Source organism: Dendroctonus ponderosae, unplaced genomic scaffold, assembly GCF_020466585.1.
Source record: "Dendroctonus ponderosae isolate FM_Combo_2020 unplaced genomic scaffold, Dpon_F_20191213v2 Dpon_F_20191213_6, whole genome shotgun sequence".
In the NCBI taxonomy this organism is placed as follows: Eukaryota; Metazoa; Arthropoda; class Insecta; order Coleoptera; family Curculionidae; genus Dendroctonus; species Dendroctonus ponderosae.
This window is the reverse complement of record NW_026018814.1, coordinates 12,911,115-12,929,075: the sequence shown is the minus strand read 5'-3', so window position 1 is coordinate 12,929,075 and position 17,961 is coordinate 12,911,115. Positions and strand designations below refer to the sequence as shown.

General features: G+C 33.7%; 2 protein-coding genes across 3 annotated transcripts; both read right to left on the bottom strand.

The window, feature by feature from the left end:
- Positions 1 to 2,041: 2,041 nt before the first annotated feature.
- LOC109546562 (U3 small nucleolar RNA-associated protein 4 homolog) lies at positions 2,042 to 7,126 on the bottom strand (the record flags this gene model as incomplete). The annotated part of the gene is given in 8 exon segments (XM_048667377.1): positions 2,042 to 2,104; positions 2,164 to 2,369; positions 2,422 to 2,605; positions 3,483 to 3,735; positions 5,619 to 5,826; positions 5,878 to 6,050; positions 6,186 to 6,698; positions 6,761 to 7,126. Coding segments are annotated over 8 exon segments (1,704 nt in total), but the record flags the coding sequence as incomplete, so codon positions are not given.
- Positions 7,127 to 8,694: 1,568 nt separating this feature from the next.
- Positions 8,695 to 15,160, bottom strand: LOC109546559 (NAD kinase 2, mitochondrial). Of its 2 annotated transcripts, none has more exons than XM_019917551.2 (6): positions 14,565 to 15,160; positions 11,690 to 11,954; positions 11,396 to 11,606; positions 10,485 to 10,661; positions 10,143 to 10,410; positions 8,695 to 9,588 (listed from the first exon to the last, which is right to left on the bottom strand). In XM_019917551.2, the coding sequence occupies exons 1-6, from the start codon at positions 14,602 to 14,604 to the stop codon at positions 9,362 to 9,364; spliced, it is 1,188 nt and encodes a 395-aa protein (XP_019773110.1). In that variant the 5' UTR covers positions 14,605 to 15,160; the 3' UTR covers positions 8,695 to 9,361. The 2 variants fall into 2 exon arrangements, with proteins under 2 accessions (XP_019773110.1, XP_048523389.1); XM_048667432.1 differs by lacking the exon at positions 14,565 to 15,160 and adding an exon at positions 13,312 to 13,742.
- Positions 15,161 to 17,961: the final 2,801 nt, after the last annotated feature.

Below are 17,961 nucleotides of genomic sequence, written 5' to 3'. Positions count from 1 at the left end.
TGTATTCGTTCGTACCCACTAACGGCGAAGTTTGGTCCGCAAGTCCAGATCTGCAGATTTATTTTGTACGAAATTCGCATCGAGTCGTATCTGGCTCGTGGTTAACCATTAACGCACCGATATCTGTTGGAATTTGGCTTGCCACGTATCAGATATGACAGATATTTTCGTGTATGGGGCGCTATTCAGTTCAGTTTATAAATCGTACATGGATGGAGTCGACTTAATTGATTCCATGTTAGGATTCTATTGTATAAAGATTAGATCCAAAAAATGGTATAAACGAGTACTTTACCATTTTCTGGATATGATCTGCGCGAATAGTTCGATACTATGGAGACACTCATGTGAGGACGACATGTATTTTCCCCTTTCGGAATTTAGACTGGCTATTGCCGAAGTATTGACAAAATCTAATATTCCACCTCAAAGGAAAAGCGGTCGTCCAAGCAATTCTTTCCAAACGCAGCTGAACCTGAAGGAAATACCATCACAAGACCTGATGAAAGATAACTTAGGACATCTGCCTACGTGGAATGATGAGAGGCAACGTTGTAAAGATCCGGACTGTAAAGGAAAGTCGATGGTTTCTTGCGGAAAGTATAGTGTGTTTTTGTGTCTAAACAAAAATTTCAATGCATTTCATACTGACTAAGTTCATTCTTTTCATTAAAAATGTACTTTCTATTACATACTTCATCAATTTGCATGTATATGTTCTTGTTACTGCATGTATGTTGTTGAATGTAATTTTGTATTTCATTCACAATAAAAAATATTTTAATTTCAAAAAGTTTATTTGTTCATAAATCAAAATTGTTCCAAATATGGGACATCTTAAAAATGTCGTTTTTTTCCTAAACTCCAACTCAGATTAAAAAAAAAAATTTCATGTTTCATATGGCAAAGTCTGTTGATGAGATTTATTTCAAGCAAAACAAAAAATCATGCAGTAAGGGAAGATATAAGTGATGTCAGACGATATACGGAGAATAGAACACAACTGGATGCAACTTGGGCAACATAAAAATTATTGGAGGCGTATGGAGGAGACATGTCCATCAGTGGACACGAGAAGCTGGATGATTATGAAAATTAGAAGTGCATTGAAAGTACAATAACGTGTGTTAAACATAAGAAATGACATCGCTCACTGTTTACTTCTTTTATTTTTTAAATTTATTTGCTTATTACGGTTATAGAGTAATTTAAAATGGCCGGTCCATTTTCTTTCGTTATCAAACATTGTTAAGGGGAGTTTTTTTTCAGGTCAAAAATTAAAATCAAATATAGATTGTTCATAAATAATTAACCGCTATCTACTAACAAATGGTGATTTTTTCATGTCATATCCTCATCATATAAATAGTGCAGCAATCAAAAACGGAGTTGTTATTGGAACACACTTTGTGAAAAATCCTTCAACACTTAAAACTTTTGGGTATAGTTGTTAAATCAGATAATTATCCAACAAAGTAATCAAGTATCCAATGTTACGATGAGCCACCTAAGGAGTGTTTCATCATATACATATAGCAATTATGCCTTTGTGTATAAAGACCATTTTCATAAGCATTTTTATCATAAATACAATGCAACGATGTGAACAATCCCGCTTTTTGAGCCGCTCGTGATAAAAGGAGCAATACAGAAAATTACCCTTCTTCAGGTCATTTCAGGTAAATACTTCAAAAAAGCTTCCAAATGTATTTCTTGTTCAAGAAGTGATGTGAAACTCTTGTAATGATCGTGCGCATTGAAACGCATATATCCACCACACACAATATGGAGTACTAAAAACAGTGTTAGACTAACCAAAATTGTGATAATAAACCATTCTTTGGTTACCACTAAGTATGCAATCATAATCTGCAAAAGCAATTAGGAGTATTCATTCAAGGAAGTTTTAGTAATATCCCGTGACAAAACGAGGACCTGTTTTACAGATTCCAAACTGAGTGTAGAATATAACAGAAAAATGTCTTTCCACGAAAATCGAAGCAAATGCTCTAATGCAATGTATTTCCTTCTGTAAACTTACCGGCTTCTTCCGAGCAGTGCATAACTCAGTCCATTCATTACTTTTTATATTGAATTCATAAACCTGAAAATACATGGACGTAGTGATATTGGTTAAATTTCAAAATATATTGAACCACTTACCACATTATTAGCATAAGAAACTTTTAGAATATGTTTCTGGAAATGCAATGCCGTAGGTGGAATGGTGGTTTTCGGCAACTTTAAGTGTCGCGAATACCCATCTGATGTGTAAGTAAACGTTACTATGTTGCTTTCCGCATCAGCAACAGCTAAATATTTGCCACAACTAGACACCTCTAGTAGACTTACTGTGTCTGTCAAGTGCACTAAAATATAAACAAATGAAATATATTCAAAAATCACTCTAGCGACTCTCACCTTTGAAGCATTCAAGTCTTTGACTAATAAAAGGGTCTCCATCTTCCAGGTCATATACAACTAGATTACCATTACTTAAAGCTACAATAAGATGATTGTTTTTACTGTTAAATGCCGCTTTAACACAGGCAATATTGCTATCATCCAAATCATTAATTTTTTGTAACTTTGGATGTGAATCAACCTAAAAACATCCATAAAATAATAAATTAAAATTGGCTTTTAAACATTGGGAGCGTCTTAGGACGAAAGGAATTCACTGAGTTCAAAATACGCGTATGTGAAACGTTGATTGCTAATCGAAAATTTATAAAAAACATTGAAAAATTCTTCGATCGGTGATCATACAAGGAAGCATCGGTTAAATATTGGTAGTTTTCGCAAAAATGTATAGAATTGCTTGGTTTTTCTATTATATTGCACATTGGTCCCACACATAACGCCGCTTTTTTCGTCGTATCTCAAGAGCCACTTAAGCTACAAAGCGTGCTTTCCTACCACTTTCACGAGAAAATTGGAAACCCGATTCGGCTAGTAGAATGTGAGTGAAAAAATAGTGGTAGTTTTCACACAAAATGCTGAATTTTAATATAACACATTTAAATGCAAGATTATGACAAAATTTCATGTTTTACACCTTTTTGCGCGTTTCTCAGGAACTGATGAAAACTGCTAGAACGTTCATGGGGGTCATGACACTCCCCGTTTGTGATGAGTTTATGTTGACTAATGATATGTTTTCGAATTTCACAGATAATTTAAGCAAATAAATATAACTATTTTGGATAATGGCAAACACAAACGCGAATGACACCCATATTATGAATATTATGCTGTTATTATAATCAGATCCTTCGGTATGAATAAATTAATAACTTTGTTAATACGGGCCCGATTTGGATAATTAAAAATTCTTTCTATAGCGAGTGATTTTGTCTAAAAAGCGTATTTTGCAACCTTGAATTCAGTTGACAAGCTTGAAAGTCATAAGAGTTGCAGGTCGAAAAGAGTATTTTTCAAGACAAATGTTATCAATGTTTTAGAATGAATGTAAAACATACCACTCGGAGGGCATACAGACGAAAGCCTGAATTGGTCGCAAGAAATATCCATTTTCCGTCGTCAGATATACAGGAACATATAATTCCTTCTACCTCATTTATATTTTCAGAATTTTTGGTTACTTTCTGAATTTTAACCAACTTTCTTGGTCTATCCTGTGGATCCACACCCTCTGGGCACCGTGGGGTTTGGTGCTCAGAATCATTTTTTCTCGAACATGAGAAAGACCATATCTCAATATGTTTTGAATATCTAGAACAAACAAACTTTACAATATCAAATAAATATGAAATAAAAATAAGAATGGGTCGAAATGAAGATAATTTCAACCAAAGCTGTGATATTTAACTATACCATCGAAGAGATGCGATGCATCCATGCGAATAACAAGTAAAATAATGAATATTGCTTTAAGTATGATTTTCAGAATTTTATTTATTTATTTAACCCAGTGTACATTATTCAAATATTTGAAAATTTGGAAGAGCCACAGACAAAATAAAAATTACTAGTAAATTACTTTACTATATCAAATATTGTAAAGTTATTTCCTATTTTTACACTCTAAGCATATTTTCCTTTCTTTAAGCATAACAGTTTTCCAACATTCTTTTTGTAAATATATGAATTGCAATACAAGTTGCGATGCACAATTGCTTATACCCAATTAATTGTGTCCAAATTGTAGATGAGAGACTCACAAGAAAATCTTAGTAGCATTTTGAAGAAATTGAAATCAAAATTTTATCAATGTTTTAGAATGTCCATGTTGGCGGTTAGTCTTTAGACTATTGAGAAAAAACTGCAGAAAAATGTGGAAAGAAAGACGTGTTTTCAAAAATCAATAGTGCTCTCTGGCCTGATCATGCAGTACCGAATATTTCCTCGCTTCTTCAATCAGCTTCTCAGATTAATTAATTAAGCTTAGCATTAAGCTCACGTTTTTCATTTGCATTAAAACCAAAACACCAAAACCTGTATTACTGACGTAACCTAAACTAAGGACCGTTTTCTGTTCCCGCAATAGGTAGGCACCATAATCGGAACATGGTCGGATACAAAAACGGAGATGGATCACGCGGGCAGCGGGAAGATGTGAACTACGGCGTTCAAAGTCTAATACCACAGCTTCTAATACCATTTATCTCTCAGATCTTCGCCCGAGTGTACGATCGAGGGGTCGGAATAGAGAAATGTGTCCCGGCCTTAGCTTGCCTTGCCGACATGGCAGTGATTATAATTTGTAACAACTAAAATGTATTTCTTTGTAAAAAATACAATCACTTTTTCCTTAAAGTCAGGCGACTAGAAATTTATAATCCATTTACAAATTGTTGCGCAGTATTTGATCGCCTGTCGCATATGAATTTCTTGGATATCCGTAATAAGCATGATGGCAGTTTAAAAGAATCAAAAAGTAAATTATTTTAGAGAAAAATATATGTTGAAAGGATTCTAAAAAGTGACCCATTATTATTGTAAAAATTGGGGTCAATAAGATTTTTAATGTAAAAAAGTATAAAATACATTTTGATATGTCACATAGAGAGCGACAAATCCTACGAAATTTCTTACACGAGAAAAAGTGGAAAACTTGGTGAATGTGATTGTTTCCAAACATCTTAGACATGCTTTCCGTAAATACCACCGATCTTGATTTTATTACACTCTGAACCTACAAGTAATGAATCCGAAATAGAACGTGAGCTTATTGACTCACACTGTACCTTGCATAGTTTGTATTGAGAAATTTGTAGCATTTTTTGAAAATGTAAATTTAGAATTTTTAATTTCATTCAAATTCCTGTACTATGTTTATGTAATGTATGTAACAATTCTCGTTTAGGAGTGTATTTATAGACTTTAAAAAGCTAAAGTAATAATAAAAAAAAGTCAAACAGGGTGTTTAAATTTCGCCTCATTGTACTTCCGACATTTATTTTATGCGAATGAAATGTGTAATTGGTTCTCACTGGTTGAGACGGGAACATACTTAAAATGGTTTTATGTGGACATAATAAACGCATTGGTTAATAATTCATAATAGGGAAACAATTATGTTTCCAACAACTCTAAATGTTGACGCCAGATACTCGAAAGAATTTGTAAGCTTCAAATGATAATGGTGTGCTCACCTTAGTAGAATAAGTGGGCATCCATCTGAAGCAGTTTGTACGTATGGAATATGTGCATATTTTACCACCGTTTTCGGTGGATGGTAACTGCAAACCAAATCGCCACTTGTTCCTGCGGAATACAGTTTTTTGTGGTAGACAGCCATTGCTCTGACATCATGTTCGTCAATTTTTCTTACGACAGATTTCACCCACTTAATACTGGAACCTAAGATTGAAATTAAACAGAAGTCTCGACAATAAGTGATTTGATGCATACCAACTTTAACTTTTTCGTAATTGCAAATCAACTGATTGATACCAGAACAGTACAATGAATCTTCATTTTCATTTATGCAGATTGCTCTAATATCTGAATTTTGTGAGTGGTAGCTCTCTAGTTGGGCACCGAGTTTGCCGTCCCAAAAAGTAACAACTCCTCTAGAGTCGCCACTGAAACAAAATTGATTATTTGACAAACCTTTGAATATTTTACACAATTTAAACAACAAAACGTTTGTCGGACTAAAATAATGTTTTTAACACTACTGGACCTTTAAAGTAACGCATATAAAAATTAATAATCACCTCACAATAGTGAAATCGGATAAAACTTCCAAGCACCAAACAATAGTGTTTTTGTTTGCCTCTGCTCTACTTAAAACCATTTTATGCAGAGCATGTCCCGTTTTCACACTCCAGATTCTGATGGCATTTAAACTGCCTGCGACTACAAATTCTCCGGTCGGATTCAATTTGACGCAAACAATTCGTCCTTCCTGCTTATCCAGAAACTTCTCAAATTGGGTATCGGTACCGGTAACTTGAAATATGTTCAAATAACCTTGTTCTGTTCCCACCACTATCTGTGAATTGCGGGAGTCCAAGCAGGTGCCTGCTTCTCCTGTAATGGACCACTTGTCTTTCATAGTAAGTGTGAACAAATCCAGTTCTACGAGCCAGCCATGGTGTCCAGTACTAAAAAGTCGCCTACTACACCACGTTAAACCCTCCACACTGTAGTTGTCTAGATTCGAAGTAAATGATTTTTCCATAAATGGCGTATGGTTTAAATTCCATATCTCTATACTAGCGTCTGACCTAAAAAATGTCAAGAAACATATATAAGAACTTGTTTTAAAAATTTATGAATTTGCGACTACCTTGCAAGTGCCAGTTTACCATCACTGCAGTTCAAAGCCATAACACAAATGGCCTTAGGATCTGGTTTATAGAAACTCATATTTTGTCTTGTAAAACAAGGCATAGTTCAGAATTAATTATGTTCCTGGCACTTGTGTCCTTTGAGTCCCTCCGAATTTTTGGTTCTGCCTTTTTTTACCTTAATAAACATTCAAATTAAGCACTTATTTTCACTTTCAGCGATTTATTAAAGTTATTATGCACAAAAATGAGATTGTCTGGTGTTATTTGCTGCTAAAGTGTTAAAAGTTTGCACATCTTTTCATTCTTTGCTAACCATGCCAATTGATTGAGGTTATGCACAGATAGTGATGGGCGGGTCGGGACTTACCGGACTCAGGGATCCGGATCTTTGAGAAGACCGGACGAATCTGGATCTTGAAATTTTCCAAATACGGGTCTCGGATCTGAACGGATCTTTTATATGTCTAGAAATACAGCAACGTGCAATTGTCGTACAACTTAGTTAACATATTATTTCAAAACTTACAAAAACTAGTGAACTAAATTTAATAACATGAAAAATATCTATTTTACATTTATTTTTGAAAGCTTACATGCGGGTCATGAATATTGGCAAACCCGGTTGTCGAATCAGTCGAGACCGAGTGGATCCGAGTCGAGATTCGGACTCGAAACCCGAACTCACGGTTCCTACAGTATACATGATTGGACCAATGGGAGAGCGCGCTGGAATACGTCACAAGCTTGCCAGTTTAAATTATTGAATCTTATAACGTTGAATCAGCCGACATTTATAGTTTGGTGCTCGTAGTTTTTTGGGTTTCTTCTCATGTTTTAAACGTCCAGAGCGTTTGCATTGAGTAAGTTTACAATTAGCTGGTGTCTCTTTATAATTTACTTGCTTAATAAATATTTAGGAAAATATTGCAATCTACATTCCCTCACATCCAACCGCACGCCCACAGTAACAAAAGTTTCAGTTAGGGATATGCACTCGAGACGAGACACAAGACTAATAAATGAGTTTGTAAATAGTAAAATGTATATACTTATAAGTAAGTATATACTTATAAGTACCTATTCAATTGTAAACAGACTTCATAAAATACCGGGCGGCGATTAATGATATGCAAATCGAAGAGTGTGTTTCTACATGAAAAATTAGTTTATGATAATAATAATTTGCTTTATAAACTAGGGTAAAAAAATGTTTCTGTGCGCAAAATAACGGGTGCTAAAATTGTTCACCAATGGTTACAGCAGCAGCAAACAGCAGGCGTTTTGGATGTGTATTCATTATTGTAGCCTGCAGCGCATCTTCAAAATCGTCTGGTCTTATCTTTGCCATAACATTTTCTTACCTATTCTTTTTGAACCTTAAGGTAATTTGAAAGAGAGTTTCTTTGCACGTTCCTTTGCATTTTTTGAATTATTTTTGCACATAAACACACTACAAACAACTCCTCAGGAAGTTTTGGGTTTAGGAGTTTCTGGAGAATTTCTGGTTGCTTAAGGCAGATATTTAGATCCTTAAGCGCCAAAGGATGGATGAAAAACGAAGATAAAATAGTCCACAATTCACCACACAATAAGGAATTTTCCCCATTTCCCACCATTAGCAGAAATAGAAGAGACGTTCATCTTGTTTTAACAAAAATATACGTATTTTAATAAGTAGTAACGCTATAATCCACTGTATTGAAATGGGAAATGGCAAACACGTGACGTCACACTTTCCGCTCAGGATTAACAGGTAACATCTAAGAACCTTGATCATAGATATGTGATTAACAAAGGCAATGTCACAGTAAAATTATGTACATAACGACGTACTCGGACGTCACAATCAAGATCTTACTGAACACATTATACCTATATTATTCGATAAAAATAAATCAATTGGGTCATGATCAACAAATAAAACAATATAAACGTATAAAAAAGCATCTAAATATTTAGTACATACATTGCACAACAGTTGTTTACTGAAGTAAACACCAAAATATTATTTAAAGAAATAGCAGACATAAGAACTATAGGAAAACAAATCCATAAAAATAGTAATAAAAGACAAGACATAAATTTAACCGTTGAGTAAATTGCATTTTATTCAGTTAATTACCATTTAGACTCATTTTATTATTATTCTCATTTAGATATTTAGGGTCACTGAAGGCATCACAGAGAATGAAGACTTACATCACAGGGAATGAATGTGTGATTTAAAATGCTTAGAATTAATTTTCAGTGTTGTTTAGTCAAGTTTGGTTAAACGTTTGCAAATTAATTTAAATGTTTGAAAACATAAAAACTCTCACGCTTTTGCTGCTTCACAAAACACTTTTTGAAACGAACTTAACACAAAAAAACTAAACTTTTAGCTATTATTGCTATTTTTACTAGCGATAAACACATCAGACTTATACTGCAGGGTATTTAATACCTTGAAAAGGTATCTTTTAAAAAAGTGTCTCAATTGAAGCTTGCTTCCTTAATGAATATACAATAAGAATAAGATTATTTGATATTAAGTCAATTACCTATCCACTATCATCGAATATCTTTAACAGTTATACTTAGTTTATAGCAATTTAATTTTAAAAAACAACTGTTCTTAAGGCATCTTCCGGGCGAATTTCTAATAGAGCTGTTGTGCCATCATTAAATGAGAAAGACACGCCTCCATCGATTACCAATGATGCTTCAAAGCAATTCGATTTAATTTCAATTTTCCTGGCAAATCCTCTTGGCTTGATACCTTTCGGATCTGGCCACACTGCTGCTGAGATTAGTTCTCTGATGGTGTACGACATGCGTCGGTCATCTGAAAGTCATAAAAAGCAGAACCATTAGCTACGAACCAACCTAATCTAATAAATTTATTGAAAAAAACTTTTAATAATCTTAATTTCTGATTTTGCTTACATTTATTTTTGTATAATTTTGTCGACAACTTTTGAATTTGTAAAAAGAAATTGATACACTGTGCTATATTTGATATTAATTGTTATTTAATTAGATAAAAATGTTTTAAAATATAAACAGAAAATATTATACTAACAAATATTATACATTAAAAAAATATTTAATATTTTTATAAACCACTTCGCTCATTAAAATTAGCAATTTTTCTTAAGAAAAGCAGTCGTGCGTCTTTGTTTTTACTCCCAAAACTTTCCATCATGCCGATGCTACACGGCCAAAATCAATTAATTTAAAAAAAGATTCAAGAGATTATCCAATTTCTGTGTGAAAGAGACTGAGCGGGGCTGTGAATGACAGAAATAAGCCATATTTACTAAGGAGTGTTTGGCTAAATCCGAATCTTTGGTGTTTAGTCTGATAAAATACCAAATAATAAATCTTAAATATGCTTACCTGCATTAAAGATTAAATTCTTGTTGTAAATATCAGAAAGCACAGTAGCCAAACTATCTTTGCCTTCTGTAGGATCAATATCAATAAGTCTCAACAGTTCTGCTACGTTCTGAACAGGCAATCGATTAATGCTTAAGTGCCAGGATGTTGAACCTGTACCGGTTGAAATGCAGATCCCCGAACATTTTAAGTTTGTATTCTCAGTAGAACCATTTAGACGCATTTGTAAGTGGGATACTCTAGCCGAGAGTGTTTCACCCACAAAAACCTAGAAAATAAAGGAAAAAAAACAGTCGACTCAAAACAGTTTGGAATAAATACAATGGTAAAGCTAATCATTACCTCGTTTAGCGCTAAACATGGCAAAACTTTTGATACTTTTTCTTTTGCAATTCCGTCTGTTTGTCTAGGGAAACAGTCGAATTCACTGTCATGCAAATATTTGGGCACCAAATTCTGTTCTCCACATACCAATAACGTTGTTCTGATGCGACTCCTCATTAGCCATGTAAAGTCCCCCTGAAATTAATTTAATTAATCTTGCTACTAGAGATGAGCTAAACCGTGATTTTGAAATCACTGTTGTAACTGTGAATGTGAAACCCACTCTCCATATAGTGTCCGTTTACGCACCAGATACTGGAAAGCCTGTCCAGGAGACCATCGATTTCTATGAATTCTAACTGCTGATAGAAAGAATACCGCAACAAGAAGGCAGAATAATAATGCGCGACTTGAACGGACGGGTAGGGAACGAGGTAATACCTGGAGTTACGATTTAATGAGGAGTTAGTGAACGAGCGAGGTGAGAAGCTTGTGGAATTTTGCGCCTACCAGGAACTAAGGATTAACAACACATACTTTAAACACAAAGCCCAACACAAAGTCACGTTTCAGGGCACCAGAGGGTTAACGTCCACAATAGACTATATAATAACGAATAGAGAAATTAAACCAGAGCTAAGACAGAATATCAGTTCACTAACATCGGCAAACATCGGACCTGCCATAACTTAGTAATGGGAATAATTGCCATGGTAAGACCACCAGACAACAAAGTTCAATATCGAGTCAATAAAAACAGAAAGCACGCGGGATCTGTACAAATAGATTATTTTCTCAATTCTCCAGCAATAAATTCTATTCTCCAGCAATATACAGTGGACCGCGCATGGGACATCCTATTAAACAACATAAACCAAGCAGCGGAGGCGGCATTAGGCAAAAGAACAGTGAGCACAACACGAATTTACCTTATTTAATCGTTCAACAGCATCTCTAACATTTGTAGAATATCGTTTTGGTAAACATAAATATCCTTCTGATCTATTTGGATCTGAGTTCAATCCTATGACCGGCTTTTTATTATCATTTATCATACTTGCTGCTAGGAGAAATGTTCCATCGCCTCCTGTAGGGATAACGACATCGGCATTTGCAACATCCTCTGGTGTGTATGAATATCTACAACATATGATTATTCATCTCTTCACCAATGAACTAAAACTGCACTAATATAATTATTTTGTTATCAATTATCAACCAACCTATTCACAACTTTAACGCTGACTCCCAAATTCTCGAACGTATTCACTACGTTCTCTTCAAACTTCTTGTGTAGGTCGTGGTATCTGATCATTTTTTCTATATCGGTGCCCCTCTGTCTTAAAGTATCTAATACCTGATTGTTTGTCAGGTCTTTAAACTTTTTCTTTTCAAATTCGAATCGGGATAGTTTAGATACAACCAAAACTTTTTCTGTTTTGATGCCATTATTCGTTGATAGGCATCTAGACGTAACATTTCTAATACCTACAATATGTTGGATGCTTTTGAATATCCGTTCAGGCTCGTAAATGTCATTAAAATTTGTTCGTTTATACAGGTTTATTTACTACTACACAAAATATTGCAGTTAAACTGCTTGATTTTTAAAAATAATTGTATCATGGACATATAAGGACTACCAGGGGTATATTCTAAAAATATTTTGGCAATTTTTGAATTTCATTAAATCTAGTTCTATCAAATAATCTCAATTTTCTGCTGTAGTTGTTAAACAAATTAATATTCGGACTATCTTCGAAACTGAAAATATAATTAGAAGCAAAATTTCGGTAACAAAACCTCATGACTAAATTGGAAATATAAAAAAATGTAATTAAACCTCAAGATCATTAACTAAAAGAATTAAAAAACACCAATCATACATAAGAAACAGAGAATATCACAGGGTCACATATTTGTCAACATGCATTTGATAATTGCCACAAAATTCAATGTAATAATTCTACAATTCTAATAAAAGAACCATCTACAAAAAAACGAAAAATTAAAGAAAGCGCATTCCTTTGACTAAATCAAAATAATTGTAGGGCCTCATGTTCATTTAATCTAAGTCATACATGGTTACCTATGCTAAAATCTGAAGTAGACCAAAGAAACATATACCAAAATTATTAATTAATATTACCTTTATTGGTTTGAACAATGAGATTTAAGTCAAAGTCAAATAATTGACAATTTGTAAAAACGAATGAACAGAGCAAATTTTTACATATTTGTATTCTCTTAATATTGTTAAACAATTTATTAATATACTCTTTTTTAGGTTCATTTAGGTTCTTTTGTTAACGATAACAGAAAATAGCTATCGAAACGTCAGGGTAAATTTTTTTAAATTAATTTCTCTACTAATTGGAACTTTCTCTTACAGCTTGAGCCTACTCTAAAGTGTACCCTGTGTGTAAGTAAGATACCCTCTCTTTCAGATCACCTATCATCGATAAATATCAACTTATTGATTACCTTTTGATAAAGAATTCGTTTTTATTTCGAGATAACAGCAATGTTTATCAATCTGTAATAAAGGACGTGAGGAAATTCTGTTTTTTAAGACAAAAATTTTTCAGACGAAATACCCAACAAACAGTTTGTGAAAATATATTAACAAGTACCATTACAAGAATAGAAAGACTGTGGATAGTAATTACGTTTTGTTGCACGTTATAATGAAAAGATTGCAGCTTAGCTATATTATAATATAATACTATTTAAATGTAAAAGAACAATTTTGAAGAAAATAAAGTAATAAGTAAATATAATACATCCAAAAAAGCTAATGATAAGTTGGTTTCCAAGAATCAACAAATTAAATGTTACTACTTACTAAGTTGATAAAGTGTTGGAAAACGTCTCAAAGTTTTCATAAATAAAACTTAATAAAATAAATTTAGGTTATGTCCAGCAATATGAACTCAAAAGTAAATAAATCTGAAGTTAGTAGTATGAGATCACCGACTGCAGTAGGACTGAACCATGATACAATGAATACAAGGTAGGATATTAATCGGTCGAAAACTCGATTTTCGTTCGCACATGACGTCGCTGGTTACCACTTTGGTAAAGTGAACAGCTGATCCCATTTAAAATGCACGTAACCTACACGAATTTTCACTGAATTCAAAACGCAATAGTTCAAAAATGAAAAGTTATATGAGGATATGGTTTGCAGCATTGCATAGCCCAATGCTTTGGAAGTCGCGTTTGGGACCTGATTTAGGCTTATTGGGAAGAAAAATACCCTAAATAAATCTTTACAAAATCTCTGATTTTCAGCGTTTTAGCGTGCCAGAGTGTCATTTGAGAAATCGGGTTGAGCCAAACGAAATAATGAATTAAATGTATCACAATGAATGAATGCACTGTTCATACAATGATAAATTGTATCGTGGGGACAATGCGTTTGGGTATGTTTGGGAAATTTGTAGACAAAACTGAGCATTTTGCTTTTGGTAGTTGGAAAGTGTACTCTAGACTGTTTGCTACTTTTAAGTGTTGGTTCAGAAATATAAAAAATGCGGTGTGCAGTCATTTCATTTGTATTAAAATTTACATATCATCCACGGTACCACAAAACGCATATTCCGTCGTAAATAATAGGAAAGTAACATTGGGTCATTGTTTGGACTTCCGTCTCGTGAATCGTAATGTACCACTGCAAGGATACATTTTCAGCTAACGCTATACTTTATTGTACAACTGGCAACTGTGCTAGTCTGCAAAATAAATACATTTTCGTTACTTTTAATTTTCAAGTCTAAAATCTGCTGCAAAGCATCTTGTAATTATAAGGAGGATTTCTAAAAAAATAATTAAATGTGACAAAGACTAAATAAGCTATATTTAATCACATTTAGCAGACAGGAAAAGAGCACGCTAGGCAGTGATTTCCACTGACGTCACGCAAATCGACGCAAGATCCTACCTTGTATTCATTGTATCAAGGGACTGAGCATTGCGTGGTTATCTCCAAATTGATTGAGACACGTGACTATCCAAAACAGTTTCGGTGAAAAAGAAAATATTCTACCTACACTGATGTTTTATCTTATTTTTCAATGAAATTCATATATCCCATACCTGGAATTAAATCCTGAAGAAATAATCGTTGACTAAACATCAGGATTCAATGGCACATTCGAACTAAAAAGCCCCACTTTTCACAATACTTGCAAACTGTTAAGGTTAGGTCTCCACTTTATGCACTTTGAGCTTCGAAATTGTGTTATCACATTTCAAGTTTGATGATAATAGTTGTATGTGAAGAAATAATCAATGTGATTTTTATCCTGACCGGTCAGTGGTTTTAAACCTCTTGCAACGTCATTAAAATGTTCAGAATCGCACACATCGAAAAGTTTTAAACACTGGAAAGTGGGTCTATGCAAACGGTGAACTCAACATGGCAAATATTTACAAGATTATCGTTTAATACATTATCTCCAACTTGACTATTTTTCCTCTGTTACATTTAGAATATATTAAACTTAGCGCATCGAATGCATAAAATGCATGGTTCGTCAGCGGCGTCGCGATAAGATAATCTTAATCCTGCGATAAGACACGACAGATTATCAACTACTAGTTCACTACTAGTGGCACAGACTACTCACTATCTCACTATGATATGACGAGTGGCATAGAAAGAGACTTACAAGACTAGTGGTTTAAAATGCGTGCCAATCACGACGGTAAGCTAAGCGATTAAATTTCGCGCTCGCGCAATGAAGCCTTCGGTGTGATGTTTATAATATCGGCTAGATGAGCTAAACCGTGATTTTAAAATCACTGTTATAACTGTGAATGTGATTTATTTTTAACTGTCAATCTGATTTCTCTTGCGGTTGCCGTTTTTGTGATATAGCCGCGTCTTAAGGTGATGGGCAATGGTGCGTCACTTGCAGAAACAATTTTAGAACATTTGTAAATCGTATTTTTAAAATAAAAAACTTTATTTAGGTATATAACAAATACTATTTTATACTTAAAGTACAAATGATTTTATAGACACTAAAAAATAACGGCCTCTGCAACTAGCAATTGGCTACCCATTTTGCAAACCTAGGTACTCCAAAAGTTCTAAAAACATTCGGGAAAAAAATTAAAATAGGAACAAAAAACTATTGTTTTACACAGAACGAATAGCGTTTAATAAAGTAGATCTTAATTCTTTGTGAACAAGCTATAATTGATTACAATTTTTAATCAGAAAAAAACTTTATTTGAGTCAAAATAGGTAGCTACTCTTCGCGAAAATCTTCAGAATTTATTGATATTGTGGGATTTGCATTCCATGTGCCGTTTCAAATTCGACGTAGGTACTTGCTTTGTAACATAATTTTGCTTTGAATAAATTGTATTTTGCAAAATTATTATCTAACCCAGAAAAGGAAGTTCAAAAAAATAATTTTCCGTCGCTTAGCACAATACATAATAAACAATTTCAATTCGAAAAATTAACAAAACAGAAACAGAAAGCGTGTTCCCAGAAAATTATTTTTAAAATACGCAAATAGGCTACCGATACAAAGTGGCGTAGGGAAATAAACTCGCGCCCAAGGCACAATACATATACGTTTTTAGAACTTTTTTTAGTCTAAAAAAACACGCAGTTTTAAAACAGTAAATAGCAAATATTTATTACTTCTAAGGAGATACATATATTTAATAATAATATGATTATAATACATTAATAAAACATTTCTAAATTTTCCTTGCTTTTGTTAAAGCAAATTTGTCAATAATATCATCAAAGTTAATAATTTAAATTTTTTATCTTTCCACACTTCAAAATGCTAGATCACTTAGGCTACCTTGTCCCATCGTTGATCGTAGATTTGTCAAAATTAATTTTAATTTGCTGAATGAACGTTCGCAGCTAGCAAAGCGTATTAACATTTTGCATCAGTCACATATTTCGATAATGAGTTATAATCCATGAAGAGCTGTATTATAAAATTCGTTATCAATCAATAAAGTTTCAACGTTTAGGAGAAATCCTATTTTGAAATAAAGGTCACTTAATGGTGTTAATCGTGAACATATTTCTTGTTGGAGACGATCAAGAACGCTTCTTCATAACGTGAGAAATTTCACTTTCTGCGGAAAGACCAACATTTTCAGCCAATTCTCCGGGCATTTACACGTATTGTTGTATCAATATCCCATTTTTCACAAAGAGACTTCGCTTTTTCTATTGCCTCTTCACAGAGCTTGTCTCGAATTTAAGCTAGTTCAGTCGCTAATGATTCAAGATCATGGAAAGCTTCTGTAAAATTCGTTCAAGGATCTTAAATTAATTTTCATTAAGTGATATAAGTGCATTAACTTTATACTCAGGCTTTTGTACACTTGTTCTGTAGCCTAAAGACGCTGGTCAAGATATTTTTCATTGAAAAATAATTGTTGAGCCGACCACTGCTCTAATAGTCTTGATACCACTTGCCCCAAAGACAGCCATCGTGTCTCACCGTCATCATGGATGGGGAAGCTTGTGAACTTGTTTAATCTCAGCTTCATTTACGGTATCGTTGCTTGTAAAATGTCTACAAAAATAACAATTATGAAGTAATTACTTAGATCTACATACAGGGTGTCAATTTGAAAACTTCCCACCGCCTTAATATCTTTCTTGCAGTTGAAAATATGAAAAATCGGAAAGACCAGTCAATTTTATTTGTAAGGGGACACTCTAAACAAACATCTTTAGCCTCCTTGTTTCAACCCCCTACGGTAGATGTCACCCTTAGAGTCTTAAATAGGAAGGGGAGTCAAGTGACACAATCGTTTTAAAGGGCGTTCAATTCTCTTTCATTAGTTAATACTTTGTTGCTTCTTGTTGTGAGGTTTTCGAATAATTGCGTTGCAAAATTACAGAAACAATTAAACATGCCTGCATTCAAATTTTGGTTTTCAGATTAGTGTTTACACAAAAATTATTGTGTTGGATCCTTGTAGTAGAATTGATTAGAAGAGTAGGTTACACCGTTAAAATCGTTGAATAACAGGAATACTCGTCTTTATCTATGGACTACTCACTATTCTAAGCTTAAGTCTAACAGTTTTTGATATATTTGACATTTTATGTAAAAAATTACAGTTGCAGCCATATATTCATTTTGGTAATTCTTGACTTTGCGATCTGATACTCAGACTGCCGCTTTGCCTTATAGACTATGCTCACCTTATAGAAAATCTCGTAACAAAAAACATTTTTCCTATTAATTTTTCGAACGAATTTCCACCACTTTTCACCCTCTGAAATTCACCAATTTCCAAAACAAAACAACGGTCGCCATGATGGTTCAGCTTTGCGCCGGCGTGCCAGTCGAAATCATGATTCTGTGATCATGATACAAGGAATATATATTCCTTATGTCATGAGTCGAAATTTTCGCATAGTTGCCAGTACTATATTTCCTTAACCCTTCTTTAGCCTTTTCCTGTAACACATCATTTATTATACTTAACTATTTAA